Source organism: Sminthopsis crassicaudata, chromosome 3 (genome assembly GCF_048593235.1).
Source record: "Sminthopsis crassicaudata isolate SCR6 chromosome 3, ASM4859323v1, whole genome shotgun sequence".
NCBI classification, from domain to species: domain Eukaryota; kingdom Metazoa; phylum Chordata; class Mammalia; order Dasyuromorphia; family Dasyuridae; genus Sminthopsis; species Sminthopsis crassicaudata.
The window spans coordinates 71,305,979-71,320,433 of NC_133619.1; the positions used below are offsets into that span (position 1 = coordinate 71,305,979).

At 32.8% G+C, this 14,455-nt stretch overlaps 1 protein-coding gene across 6 annotated transcripts in view; it reads left to right on the forward strand.

Annotated features, from left to right (window-relative positions):
- ERBB4 (erb-b2 receptor tyrosine kinase 4) overlaps positions 1–14,455 on the forward strand; it is a 1,327,834-nt gene that overhangs the window by 955,456 nt on the left and 357,923 nt on the right. For all 6 annotated transcript variants that reach the window (XM_074298794.1, XM_074298799.1, XM_074298793.1 and 3 more), the window contains exons 10-12: positions 1,319–1,392; positions 2,731–2,821; positions 6,065–6,264. In XM_074298794.1, coding sequence (XP_074154895.1) covers positions 1,319–1,392; positions 2,731–2,821; positions 6,065–6,264 — 365 coding nt within the window. The remainder of the gene's footprint in view (positions 1–1,318; positions 1,393–2,730; positions 2,822–6,064; positions 6,265–14,455) is intronic.

A 14,455-nucleotide genomic window follows, 5' to 3' on the forward strand; every position in this document is an offset into this window, starting at 1 on the left:
TTCTTTTTGATGAGTGCCTAAATTGCCAAATGAAGGATATCAATCTCCTTTACCAGAACTTGTTTAGCTAGGAGGGAAAACATTCCACATATATTTACAGAGCTATGGTTAGATAGGAAATATCAAAAGGACAGGATAATTAATTATGTTAAATGCTTTTGGGGAAATTATGCTACAAAAGTAAACTCACTTTCAATCCCATTGAAATGAATCTCAAAATACCAGAACAATTAGATGTCTTGTCTACTGTAACATGGAAGCTGTCTTTTTTTTTTTTTTTTTTTTGAGAACATTTATTTGATGCTACAATGTTTATAATTGGTTTAATGACTTCATCATTAGTTAATCAAGATTTTAAGACCATTGTGTTTAACACCATAGCTAGTTTCCTAAACTGGAAATTTCTTAAGAGGTTTGCAGATAAATTTTAAGATTTTGAGATAAGAAAACATACCTGATCTTTAATGTGATTTTAATATTAAGAATTCAATAACATGAATACAGAAATGCTTTATCTATGAAAAATGAAATATTAAGTAAACTTTTTTATTATTTGGAAGGTACATGATATGGTTAAATTGCATTTTATTCTCACATGTTCTTTACCTTCACATGCAATGTAAATACAGATGGACTAATGCCAATTTAAGGTTACTTCGTGGTATCCTGTAACATATTTTAATCAACGGATGAGTATATAGCTGGAAAAAAAGAAAAATGCCTCTGTAAAGAATAGCTCATGATGAGAACAGTGTCCCTTTTTTCTAATAAAATAATAATTTACATAGATAAAAAAGGAAACCTTATTCCAAATGAATCTAGGATCCCAGATGCATTTATTTATTTCTACTAATTAATTGTTAACTAATAATGGGTTTGATTAGCCATCTGAAATATATTCCAGGTCACACACACACCTAATTACCCTCTTCATTATCAAAGTACGACATCATTTTATATAGCATTTCCCTTTTAGATCTGATATGAGAGTTTACAGAGAATATATAAATTTCCTACTTTATTTTATTTTTAAAGAACATGACTACAGAGATAGATAATGGAGTTTGTTTTAGTAATTGATCAAGAATTTTAGAGTTGGGAAGGATTTTAGTGATCATCTTTCAATAAGTCTCTCATTCAAAAGATGAGGAACCTGAGACCCACTCCAAAGGACACCTTACATGTTATTCTCATGTGAAATAAGTTTTCAAGTTATATGGGGAAAAAAACTTGTTTTTAGCAAGTTTACCTTTTCATATGATAGAAGAACTATATGCTTTTTCTTGAGTCATTCATCAAGAATATCTTCATCTTTTAGGGATCCTTACAATGCAATCGAAGCTATGGATCCTGAGAAACTGAACATCTTCCGGACAGTAAGAGAGATAACAGGTAACTAGGGAGAAACAGAATTATAATGTAAAGCAAATTGTATTCTATGGTGCTTTTATTTAAAGCACATCTAATATTTTAATCAGCATCTCAAAATAAACATGAGCCTCTCAAAACCATGAAATTTTTCATGAAGGTCTCCAAATAACTAATTTTGTACATATATTTTGATTGATTCTGAAAATGGGAAATTATGTTGAAATTGAAAATTATTGAGTATTGCAAATAATCCTCATTCGGAAATAATATTTTTATGATATTTTGTTATTTAATATAACAAATACAGTTGTGATAATATGGCAAAAGTGTAGCATCTCATTTTCACCATCATCTTTGTCATAGCTCCTCACATTTACATAATTATCAACACTTTACAAAGGGCATACACACATCTCATTTGATTTTCACAATAATCAGATAGATGGAGCAATTATTATATTCCCATCTTACAAGTGAAGAAAGTGAATCTCAAACCACCTAAATGACCTTTCCAAATTCACAGCTTCTTCCAGGTAAGCTAGAATTTGAGCATAACCCTTCTTATTCAAATCCATAAAATCTCTTTATCATCCACCCCCTGAATGTATAAATAACAGGAACTTGGAAAGCTTCATTTTTTTTTTTGTTAGAAAGCATCAAATTAAGGGCAGTTATTATCATTTTTTGGAGGCAATCAGAATTAAGTGATATGCCCTGGGTCATATAGCTAGTATCTGAGGCCAGATTTGAACTCAGATCCTCCTGACTGTAGTACCAGTTGCTCTATCCACTGCATCCCCTGGATAAAGGGCAGTTATTATTAGAGTTATTAGTAATGATGATGACAACATTTATGTTGCACATTAAAGCTACAGTAAGCTTTATAAATATTATCCCATTGGATCTTTCCCACAGATAGATAAATGACGAGATTGACACAGAGAAAACGTAATTGAGTCCAAAGATCTAGTTAGTGTTCAAAGAATTCATTTCCACTTACACAAAACTAATCTATTATCCACTACACTATGCTGACCTTTGAAGCCTAAGTCTTTTCTTTCTGAATACATTTGCATCTGAAGCATGGCATTTTGTATTTTTTGTTACCTCTCATTGGACATGCATTTCAGCACAGAAAGTATGACTGCAATTCTGAGCCCCTTGAGTTGCTGAAAAATTCTATTATTGGAATGACACAACTGCCAATCTGAAATGCTCTTGACCTATTTGTAGGTTTTCTCACATGCCTATCATGTTACTTCAGCATAAGGTGATCCTGTCATGTTTCAAGATCTGAAGGATTCACCATGAATGAGACAATAAGATACTGACATTTCTTTTTGCCCTTATCTTCCTCAGGTTTCTTGAACATACAGTCTTGGCCCCCAAACATGACAGATTTCAGTGTCTTTTCTAACCTGGTCACCATTGGTGGAAGAGTACTTTATAGGTATGTGTTCAATATCTGTGTTTTAGTCTGTAGAACTCTCAAAGTTCACTAGAAATAGATACATCTCTTAAAGGCTCATGTAAAATATCAGAAATCTTAGTTTCATTGATTTCACTGTTCTAGAAAAATCAACTTTTCCATTTTCCTTCCAGGAGATAAAGCTCATAATAAAAAACATGCCACAAATGATGGACTATAGAATGCAGGGAATATGCCTCTTGATTTTCCAACTCCCTAAATCATTTAAAATAATACAATGCATTTTCTGGGTTGAAAATAGAAGATATAAACCACAAATTTCCATCTACCCTTTCATAATATTTCATCATAATCAAAAGATATATTTGGGTGACAGTTAACCATTGGTGCTGACATTTGGATCAAGAATTCTTTGAGTAGTTAGTTACTTTACCAGTCGATGGGTCTATATGAATATAGTTCATGACAGTGAGATCAAAGCAGAGTTCAATAAATCCAGCGGACAGATTTTTAACTAGCATACTGGATCAGTAATTGAAACAGTCAAAGATCTCTAATGGAATGGAACATAGTAGATATGAGTATATTTCAACATATTACACATGATGAATTATTCAGGATAGTGTTAAGGAAGTTATTAGAAAAATGGATGATGGGAAAATAAAAGAGATAGGCTGCCCATGAAGTAAGAATGGGAAGGGAAAGGCTAGGTGGGAGTGGGTGGAGATGACAAATTACATGTTCTTTTGGTATTCATGTAAAGAGAAGAAAATCTGGAAAAGGCAGCCACTATTATGGCGATGTTCTAGGACAACATGAGTGGAAGTATGAAGAGTGATCTGAGACTCTATTATTGGAAGGAATAACAACATTGATCAGATTATCAAGTGGTAATACTTTAGGAGTTATTCTGACCTCGAGCTTCACATGTATTTTTATGCATACTGCTATACGTGGACATGAACTTGTGAACTTGAGGTAGAAAATTTTATGCTAACCTGTGGGGTTTGCTAAGAAATTAAATTGTGAAAAATGGCAACTGAATTTCTCTTCCAAAGCTTCACAGAAAAAAAAAAAAAAACACCCTCAAAGTCCATTGACACAAGTGCTATATTTGTACAAAAGTTGATAGGAAAAACTAAAAAGAAGCCAACATAATGAAAAATAATAGCCAATGGGAACAATCCATCTGGATGATGTATACCACTAATGCTGAGTCTCTTGAACCAAATGCTATCAATCAGGCAAAGCATTTTGCTGATGTAATAACACTCAGCCCCTCTAACAGATTGTGAAGATAAAAAAAAAGATTTCAGATTGAATTGAATATTGTTATTCATTCTTGAGCTACTTGTTATTTTTGCAGATTGGAGGGGCAATTATTGTCATCTTAAATTATCATTTGAAAAAAAAGTTATTTCTAAATTTATAAATAACATCCATTGGTTGGTGATATTGTAAGAAAGTTTTTTTTTTTTCTTCCAAAGTTATAAAAAGGAAAGGTAAATCCCTTTCCTCCCAAAGGGAAATGTAGAATGATAAAAATGTCCATGACATAAAACTTTTGTACTAATATTTACTGACTTTTGAGGGAAACTCTTAGGCCATTTGAGTTTTTAGTATTTTAATTTCATTTTGTGGCATTCCTTGATTTTTAAAACTTACATCCCATTCCTTTTCGTCCATCTTCTTTCCATTATCATTGGAACATTTTAATCACTGAGGTTCAATTTATGATACAATTAATTCTATATATATTATATTTGTTATATCTTAGAGAACACCTAAGTATATTATTATAGCAATGGCATTAAGGAATAGATCCAGTTAGTTAGTATCTTCCTTTGGGAAATTAAATAGTCATTCAATTTTCATTTTATTCCTGTGTGTATATATATTTGTGGGGGTGGGTAGGACATTGTGATAAGTGTATATGTACATGTTTGCATGTATGCGTGTCTCTATTAGGAATTACATAGTACTTTTTATTTTATATATACAGTATGGTCTTAATAGCTATGGAAGATGAGAACAAATAGAAGATGATTTCAACATATCCTGCCCTCCAGAAATTTCCATCAAGGGCCAAATGATTTTGAAATTTCACAAATTTTTTGATGTTGTTTATATCAATTAATCAATACTGATTTATTTATTTATTTTCTACTATGTGCCACATGTTTTGGTAGGCAGTGGGGATAATCTCTCCTTTAATTAACTTACATTCTGATGAAGGGGGAAAAACTATACATAAAACTATCCTCAAATATAAATGTAATATAATCATATAAGCATATATACATCTATAAATAGTTTAATTGAAGATAATATGAAAGGAGAACTATAAATTAAGAGATCAGAAAAAGCATTAAACAGAAGATGATGTCTGAGCTGCATTTTAAAGGAAGAGAAGGAGTACATTCCAAGAATGGAGGACAGCAAATGAAAAACAAAAATATAAATATCACAAACTTTCTGTAGAATAATGCAGAATACTATTGCTCCTCCTTCTCATACTTGCCCAGTTACTTTTCAATTTTGGTGGATTTCTAAGAGCAGCTCTTCTGGTAAATTGCCATGGCAAATTTCATAGTATTCACTTCTAAGCATGTCTATTTTAATAATTATTTTCCTATTCTCCTGAGTGAGAGATAAAATCTAAATCCTTTTGGTTGGCAATTTGTAGATTCCTTCCAAAGTTCCAAATAAGAAAACTCTCTTTAGTTACTATCTGTAAGGAGTAACTTCAACTATTTATTCCATTCTTGTCTTTTTCTGGAAATGAAAACAGTCAATGTATTTCCAGTTCATTCTGAAAGTACCTTCAGACTTCATTCAGGGAATATTCTTAAGACTGTCATGAAGTCACTTGGTTTTGAGTCTTTTGGGAATTTCAATTAAGTTTGGTTCAGGACAGTTTGAGAATTTTTAAAATGCCTATTATGTGCTAAGCAATAATATTAGATTGAGGTAATACAAGCATGAAAAAATAATATTGTGTAAACTAACAGTGGTAATACATTTTAATAATTTCTTTTGCTTTCCTTTGGATCGTTTGAATTAGGTATTTCTGACAATTATTGTGTGTTTTGAAATTACTTTTTTGCAAAAAAAAATCTGGGAATTTTATCCTTTGTCTATGTTTTATTAACATTCCTTTCGCATGACAACCTTTTTATGAATGAATTTAATGTTCTAGAAACATTCATTAATTTCTCTTTTTTTTTTTTTTTTTTTTTTGTTTGTTTGTTTTTTTTCCTTTAGTGGTCTCTCATTGCTTATTCTTAAGCAACAAGGCATCACCTCTTTGCAATTCCAGTCCTTAAAGGAAATCAGTGCAGGAAACATCTATATAACTGACAACACCAACCTTTGTTATTACCATACAGTTAATTGGACCACCCTCTTCAGTACTCTCAACCAAAGAATAGTAATTCGTGACAACAGGAAGGCAGAAAACTGTAGTAAGTACATCTACCAAGGTAGAAAATGTTGGCTTACATAATGATTCTTGTCATGGGAGTTTTTAAGGGCAGGATGAAGAGTGTGATTCTGGTGGTCAACAGATATAATTGAAGAAATAAAATTAAGAATATGCTGTCTTTTATAGGCTAGTTTTAAGATGAAAAAAATTTACAAATACTTCATTTTTAAAATACAATAATTCAGGATTAGGTGCCATTATTTTTGTTTTACAGATGAGGAAACTGAGGCATAGTGACATTAAATAAGTTTCTAGGGTTGCACTAGTGGTCCTAATAGCTACTAAGTATCTGAGGTTAGATTTAAACTCAACTTATTTTGTACCTAAGTCCAACACTTAATCTGGTGTGCCATGACTGATGATGAACATAAATATGTAAGTTCCTTTCCTTTCCCCTTCCCTTTCCTTTCCCCTTCCCTTTCCTTTCCCCTTCCCTTTCCTTTCCCCTTCCCTTTCCTTTCCCCTTCCCTTTCCTTTCCCCTTCCCTTTCCTTTCCCCTTCCCTTTCCTTTCCCCTTCCCTTTCCTTTCCCCTTCCCTTTCCTTTCCCCTTCCCTTTCCTTTCCCCTTCCCTTTCCTTTCCCCTTCCCTTTCCTTTCCCCTTCCCTTTCCTTTCCCCTTCCCCCTTTCCTTTCCCCTTCCCTTTCCTTTCCCCTTCCCTTTCCTTTCCCCTTCCCCCTTTCCTTTCCCCTTCCCTTTCCTTTCCCCTTCCCCCTTTCCTTTCCCCTTCCCTTTCCTTTCCCCTTCCCTTTCCTTTCCCCTTCCCTTTCCTTTCCCCTTCCCTTCCCTTTCCCCTTCCCTTTCCTTTCCCCTTCCCTTTCCTTTCCCCTTCCCTTTCCTTTCCCCTTCCCTTCCCTTTCCCCTTCCCTTTCCTTTCCCCTTCCCTTTCCTTCCCCTTCCCTTTCCTTTCCCCTTCCCTTTCCTTTCCCCTTCCCTTTCCTTCCCCTTCCCTTTCCTTTCCTTTCCCCTTCCCTTTCCTTTCCTTCCCCTTCCCTTTCCTTTCCCCTCCTTTTCTTTTCCTTTCCCTTCCCTTTCCTTTCTTTTCCTTTCCCTTCCCCTTCCCTTTCCTTTCCCCTTCCCTTTCCTTTTTTCTTTTCTTTTCTTCTCTTTCTTTTCTTTTCAGGAACAAAAAAGTAAAAATAGCATGTTTCCATATGCATTCAGAGTTCATAGTTCTTTCTCTGGATGGGGATAATATTTTGTATCATTAGTCTTTTGGAATTTTTTTTGATAATTGAATTGCTGAGAACAAAGTTGACTAAGTTGGTCATCTGCACAATGGTGTTGTTACTCTGTACAATGTTCTCCTAGTTCTGCTCATTTACTCAGCATCAGATCGTGTAAGTCTTTCCAGGTTTTCTGAAGATATTAGGCTTTCTATAGTATATTATTAAACAACTTTTCTTTCATGCTAGTTATCTTTTAGGCTACTAAGTTTAGTTTTGAAGTCTCATAAATCTATTAAAAAAGATCATGATGAGATCTTTATAGAAAAGAAAGTTCTCAACTCAAGTCAAAGAAAATCAACCATACCACTCAACTGTACATGACTCTAAGCTTATGTTTGAATTTGGAGAGGTCTCAGTTGATCGTTTTCACTCTTTATGTAAATGGGATAATTAGGTCAATATAGAAATAAAGTGCACATACTTCACTCATGGTAAACTCACTTTGATAAGTTGTAATCATGACGATTTTTTAAAATAATTAAACCAAATAAAACTGTACATTGTTTCTAAGATTATTTGTTAATCTCAAAATATGTATTTCATATAATGGGTATGTACTATATATAATGAAGTTAATTTTTAAAAATGAAGACAGCATTATGGTGTTCCTTATGTTTTAGATTCAGAATGATTAAAACAGAACAAGAAAAGAAAAAAAAAAAACTCCCTGAATCTGGGAGGGGTGACAATATATATATATATATTTTTTTGGTCATCTTTTTAAAGAAAGAGGTCAAAATGACTCATCTAAGTCATCTAAGTAGACTTTTAAAATTTATATTGACAACATTATCCCTTGTACTCCCTTCTGTTCTGAATTTTTCCCCTCCTTTCTCCATCCCCTCCCCTAGATGGCAGGCATTCCCATACATATTAAGTATTTTATAGTATATCCTAGGTACAATATATATGTGCAGAACCGAATTTTGTTGTTGTTGTTGTTGCAAAGGAAGAATTGTATTGAGAAGGTAAAAATAATCTGGGAAGAAAAACAAACAAACAAAAAATGCTCACAGTTTACACTCATTTCCCAGTGTTCCTTTTCTGGGTATAGCTGATTCTGTCCATCATTGATCAATTGGAATTGGATTAGCTCTTCTCTATGTTGAAGATGTCCACTTCCATCAGAATATATCCTCATACAGTATCATTGTTGAAGTGTATAATGATCTCATAGTTCTGCTCGTTTCACTCAGCATCAGTTGATGTAAGTCTTTCCAAGCCTCTCTGTATTCCTCCTGTTGGTCATTTCTTACAGAGCAATAATATTCCATAATATTCATATATCATAATTTATACAACCATTCTCCAATTGATGGGCATCCACTCATTTTCCAGTTTCTATCCACTACAAAAAGGGCTGCCACAAACATTTTGGCACATACACGTTCCTTTCCCTTCTTTAGTATTTCCTTGGAATATAAGCCCAGTAATAGCTCTGCTGGGTCAAAGGGTATGCACATTTTGATAACTTTTGGGGCATAGTTCCAGATTGCTCTCCAGAATGGTTGGATTCTTTCACAACTCCACCAACAATGCATCAGTGTCCCAGTTTTCCCACAGCCCCTCCAACATTAATCATTATTTGTTTATGTCATCTTAGCCATTCTGACAGGTGTGTAGTGGTATCTCAGAGTTGTCTTAATTTGCATTTCTCTGATCAGTAGTGATTTGGAACACTCTTTCATATGAGTGGAAATAGTTTCAATTTCATCATCTGAAAATTGTCTGTTCAAAAAAAAATTACTTATGCATATGTACTGTCAAAAAAAAGTTATAATTATAAAATTAATTAAAAAAAACAAAAAACAAAAACTCAAAAAAATTTATATTGACAAATTAATTTTCACAAACATTATTTAGTTCACACTTTGGAAAAGGCACTATGTCAGATGAGGATAATATAAAAATGAAAATTAAACAGTCCTAACTCTTAGCATTTACATTCTAATGGAATTGTTTTTATTACTCCCATACTATCCTTTTCTTCAAATGTATGTATGCAAAAGTAACTGTGTGGTTATAAATTTACATATATATATATATACACACATACATGTCTTACATACTATATACATATGTATATACATTTATTTTCAAAAATGAATTTATGGTAACATATTATATATACTATGTTTTCGGTAAATATATTATATATATGTATATGCAATCATATTCTAAACTCTTCCAGTTGATGGAGGTATCTACCCATTACAAAAATTTTAAAAATATATATGTTTCTGCAAACACACATACATTCATATATTCCATATGATTCAATTCTAAGTTGTTCAGTGCCACAAGACCATCTTTTTGTCATTTAATTCATCCCAAAGGTTTTAGATGGTCCAAGTCATGTTTTTTTTTGATTTCTCAAACTCTTTCATATCCAATTCCTTCTTTCTAGATTACTGTGGTACCATAGCAAGTCATTTTTCTTCTATGAGTCTCAGTTTTGTCATCAACAAAATGAAGAAATAATATCAACCAAACAGGTTCCTTTTGAAAATCAGAGGTTGAATATAGATGAGTATTTAAATGCCTGCTACAATTAACTATGTATCTATGTCTTTATGGACAAACACAACAATTCAATTCCACCTTGATGTAACTGGGGAACAGAGATTTTTATTTCTGATTTCATCAGTACCAGGCTCTATTTATATGAAAACTCCCACTATGGGTATAGCATCTCTTTTTCTGTATTTTATAGGCTCAGTTTCTAGCTACTCTGCCATCTTGCCTCAACATCTGGATAGTATGTATTTTTATATACATTGATGTGAATGGTCAATCTTTTGAATGACATCAAGAAGACAGTACTCTGACTAATATATATGATGAAAACAAATATAATGTCATTCACAAACTATAGCATCTGAGAAGCTATTTTCCATATAAAGACCATAATTCTTTACCCTTATAATAGATAAATATTTCAATCAACAAGGAGATTTTTAGAAAAGAGGAAGAATGGATATGTTTAATGCTGGGCCAAATTTTATGAATTTTACTACATAAGAATTTTGGATTCATGATATGTGGAAGAATTTCAATAGAAAATTTGTAGATTTATCATTGCTCTTAATCAAGGAGGAAAATAGAGAGGTATTGCATAGTAGGTAATATGAATTTTCATATTATCTGAAAAAAATTATAAAGGAAAATTAATTTCTTAGACAGGAACTGATTTCTTTTAAGCTTTTTTAAAATCAGAAAATACTGATAGTGGCCGCTAGGTGGCGAAGTGGATAGAACACCAGCTCTGAAGTCAGGAGGACCTGAGTTCAAATGTGACCTCAGACACTTAACACTTTTTAGCTGTGTGACCCTGGGCAAGTTAACCTCAATTGCCTCAGCAAAAAGCAAAAAAAAAAATAAATAAATAAATAAATAGATAAATAAATACTGATAAAGGAATCATATTTTTCCTCTTTCATAGGAAACTAAATATTTTCTTAGAAAATGTTTCTCATAAACCTTGTATTTGATTATAAATTTACATAAAATTGATCAGCTGACAACAAAAGAAAAAATAGCAGTCAGGCAGAGGAGCATAAGATCACTCATGAATTTCACTACTAGTACATTTTTTTCCAAAATGACCTCCTGAGATCCTAAATGAATAAAAATTCAGTGCCTGGAGGATCCCTTAAAGGATGAGTTTTTCTTTCTATTGCATTTCTCTCTGCTGCTAATAAAAATCCAACATGAAATATTGCTGCATAATATATTATAGATTTAATGTTATCAGAAATTCTCCATAAAAAAATGAATTACAGGAAAGTATTTTCTGGAGAAATATGTTTAATGTAATGTATACCAGCTTTTCCCATTAAAAAATAAAGAAGTTACTGCCCCTTCTTGGAGCTGGACCTGATAGGAGTAAAATTTGATACTTGAAAAATCTTCTCTTGTTGAAAATCAATCTAGGAAAAAATGAAATTAACCATATGTGCCTATACATCTGTATCAATTTTCAACGTATAGGAATGTGCTTAAAATATATATTCAGAAATAACATTTTGCATCATGTCATCACGTTAATGTTATCATGTCATGTTAAGATTTAATGTAGGCATAGAATGCTAAGGAAATCCTTGTATATTAAATATCTAAATGGAAGAAAATGTGACACATTATTTAAAATGCTAAACACCACATATATTTATTTACACACATACATATACCTAAATGTACACATATACACATTTACACATAGATAGACATGCATCTAAAGCAATACCAATATGGCTGACATATAATATAGATTTCTCTCTTAATCTTTGACTTTGTCTAAAATCAATGATTACTAGCCCTACTTTTAAAAAAAAAATGAATTCTACTCCTAATCCATGTTATCTCTTATGTCTTATCCCTGCCAATTCTTTAATTCTTCCTATTACTTAACTTCCTCCAATCCTTGGTTCCCTCCCTTACCTTTTTCTTCCCTCTTTATCCCATTCTCATTAATCTACTGGCCATATTCCTATAAATTAATATTTAATGTTGACCTTATATGTTAAATTTTCTATTAAGTTTTGATTTACTGGAGAAAAAGTCTTGTAAATCTACAAGTTCATTTTCCATTTTTTTCACTCTGTATTATGGTCTGTGGTCTTTTATTTTAGCTTCTGATATATCCTGTACAATTATAATTGTAGCACTCTAGCACATGTTTTTTTTTTTTTGTTTTGTTTTGTTTTTGTAGAATTTTCTCTTTGATCAAAATTTTAGCAATCATTTCAAAATTTAGCAATCATTTTTCTATGTGTTTTCCATAAGGATCTCTTTGAGGTGGTGATTAGTGGATTTTTTTTTCTATTTTCTCTTCTCATGTTCTATCATTCCAAACCATTTTCTTTCATTAGTTCTTGCATTATTGTGTCAAGTTTGATTTTTTTGGTCACAGATTTCAGATTGTCCAGTTATTTGTGTCTTTTCTCTTCTTGATCTATTCTTCCAGATCTGTTGTTTTTCTTATAAGATGTTTCACATTCTGTTCTATTTTTTCCCATTCTTTATATTTGTCTTGTTATTTCTTGGCTTCCCTTTGCTTAGTTCTAATTTTCAAAGAATTATTTTTCTCTTTGAGACTCTATCTCCTTTTCTAGTTGGTTAACTATTTTTATAATCCTGTTTTTGTTGCATGGTTTTTAATTTTTCTTTTAGTCTTTCCTCAGTCTCTCTCACTTGATTTTAAAAGTCTTTTATGAGTTCTATAAATTCTTTCTGAGCAGGTAGCCATTTAACATTTTTCCTTAATTGTCCTCCTCTAAAGATGAATCCTGGTTTTTTCTATTCTCATAATTAGTTTTTTGGTTGGATCCATCTTTTCCTGATCTTTTTTTTTTTTTTTTTTTTTTTTTTTTTTTTCATGAGAACTGTTAGTGTAAGCACATCTAAGCCTAGGGTGGGAAAAAGTGTCATTCATTACCTTTACTTCAGCTCTTCCCTCTGATTTTGAATCACAAATAAATATCTCCACCCTCCTGCCCTGGTGATTCTGCTGGTTCCCTCTTTCCCATGGCAGTGTTTCAGCACACAGCTGGGCCTCCTCTTTGTAATCAGTAGTTTCCCTCATCTTCCTAGACTCAAATTCCTGATTTCCCTCTCTCTTGAGGAAGTCAAAATTCCTATGGTTGGGGCTAAGGCTACCTCTGAATCCAGCTAGCCTTAGAACTTCCTCTTACTGTTTGATGGAGCTAACCTACAGGTATTTACACTTCACACCTATCCAATTCTGGTATCTTTATTTGGGCTTTCTTGGATTATCCCAGGAGGACCCCTGTTCAGCCCCAAATGTTCTCCATGAGGAATGATTTTGTTTTGTTTGTGAGGGAAATCTAAAGAATTTGGAATTTTCTGATTTGCCGTCTTCCCAGAATTCTCCCAACAAGTAATTTTCTTAGTTTTTAACTTATCATGGCAAAAAAAATTATAAATAAGAAAACTGAGACTTAGAGGCTTGTCTACTCTTACACAATTAGTAAACAACAAGTATTTATTAGGTATCTACTCTGTGCCATACACTGTGCCTAGGCACTTGATAGACAACAAAAGGAAATCATACATGCTCTTAAGAAGTTTACATACTATTAGGGAATAGAAGATATTCAAAATTGGAAAGTAACATTTGAACACAAGAAGTCTCTCCCAATTCCATGTGCAGTGCCTTGTGAGCTGAAGTACATTGCCTCTATGTTAAATGAATAATTTTAGAAAGAAAGAAAACTTTCTTGGACAAGCCATACTTAAAGGGGGGTTTTAATACAGAGCAATCTTTTATTGGGAGTAGGGAAGATGAACAAGAAAAATTTTCCTATCATCAGTTTCAGAGTTGTATTTAGCTTATTTAGAGAATGATTTGGATCTACCTAAGACTTCTCTTCCATTTATATTGTGAAAATTATTCTACATTTGTCTGTGTTCAACTGTTTCTGCTATCAAAAGCCTACTGTCTTGCAGCCAAATGATGTCTGCACATTCATGATGAGCTTATGATTTCTGAAGCAAAAGGGCCAAATGGCACCTTTTTTAAATGAAAGGTCACATCTGTGCAGTACATTTGATCTGTCACATAGTGTCTGGCCCCTGTTATTATGAGGCTATCTCCATCATCCCTTCAGATTTCTCTAGTACCTAAGGGAGCTAAATTTGCCAGCAGCCAATTCACATTCCCACAGCATTTAGTTGGAGGGAAATCTGTTCATCTTGGCTGCCTAAGAGTCCAGAGAGTAGCTGTTTGTATACTTCCTTATTCCTGACAATGTAATGTGAGGCCCTGTTATAGTAATGGCCCCTAGCGGCCTGAGACCTTATGTTAGGAATGGAAGAACACACAGACTGTCAGGCACATTATCACAATAGCTTCCAAAATGGCCTTCCTAACTCTTCAATATATCCTTACTACAGCTGTCAAAGTGATTTGGTTTTCATAAAGC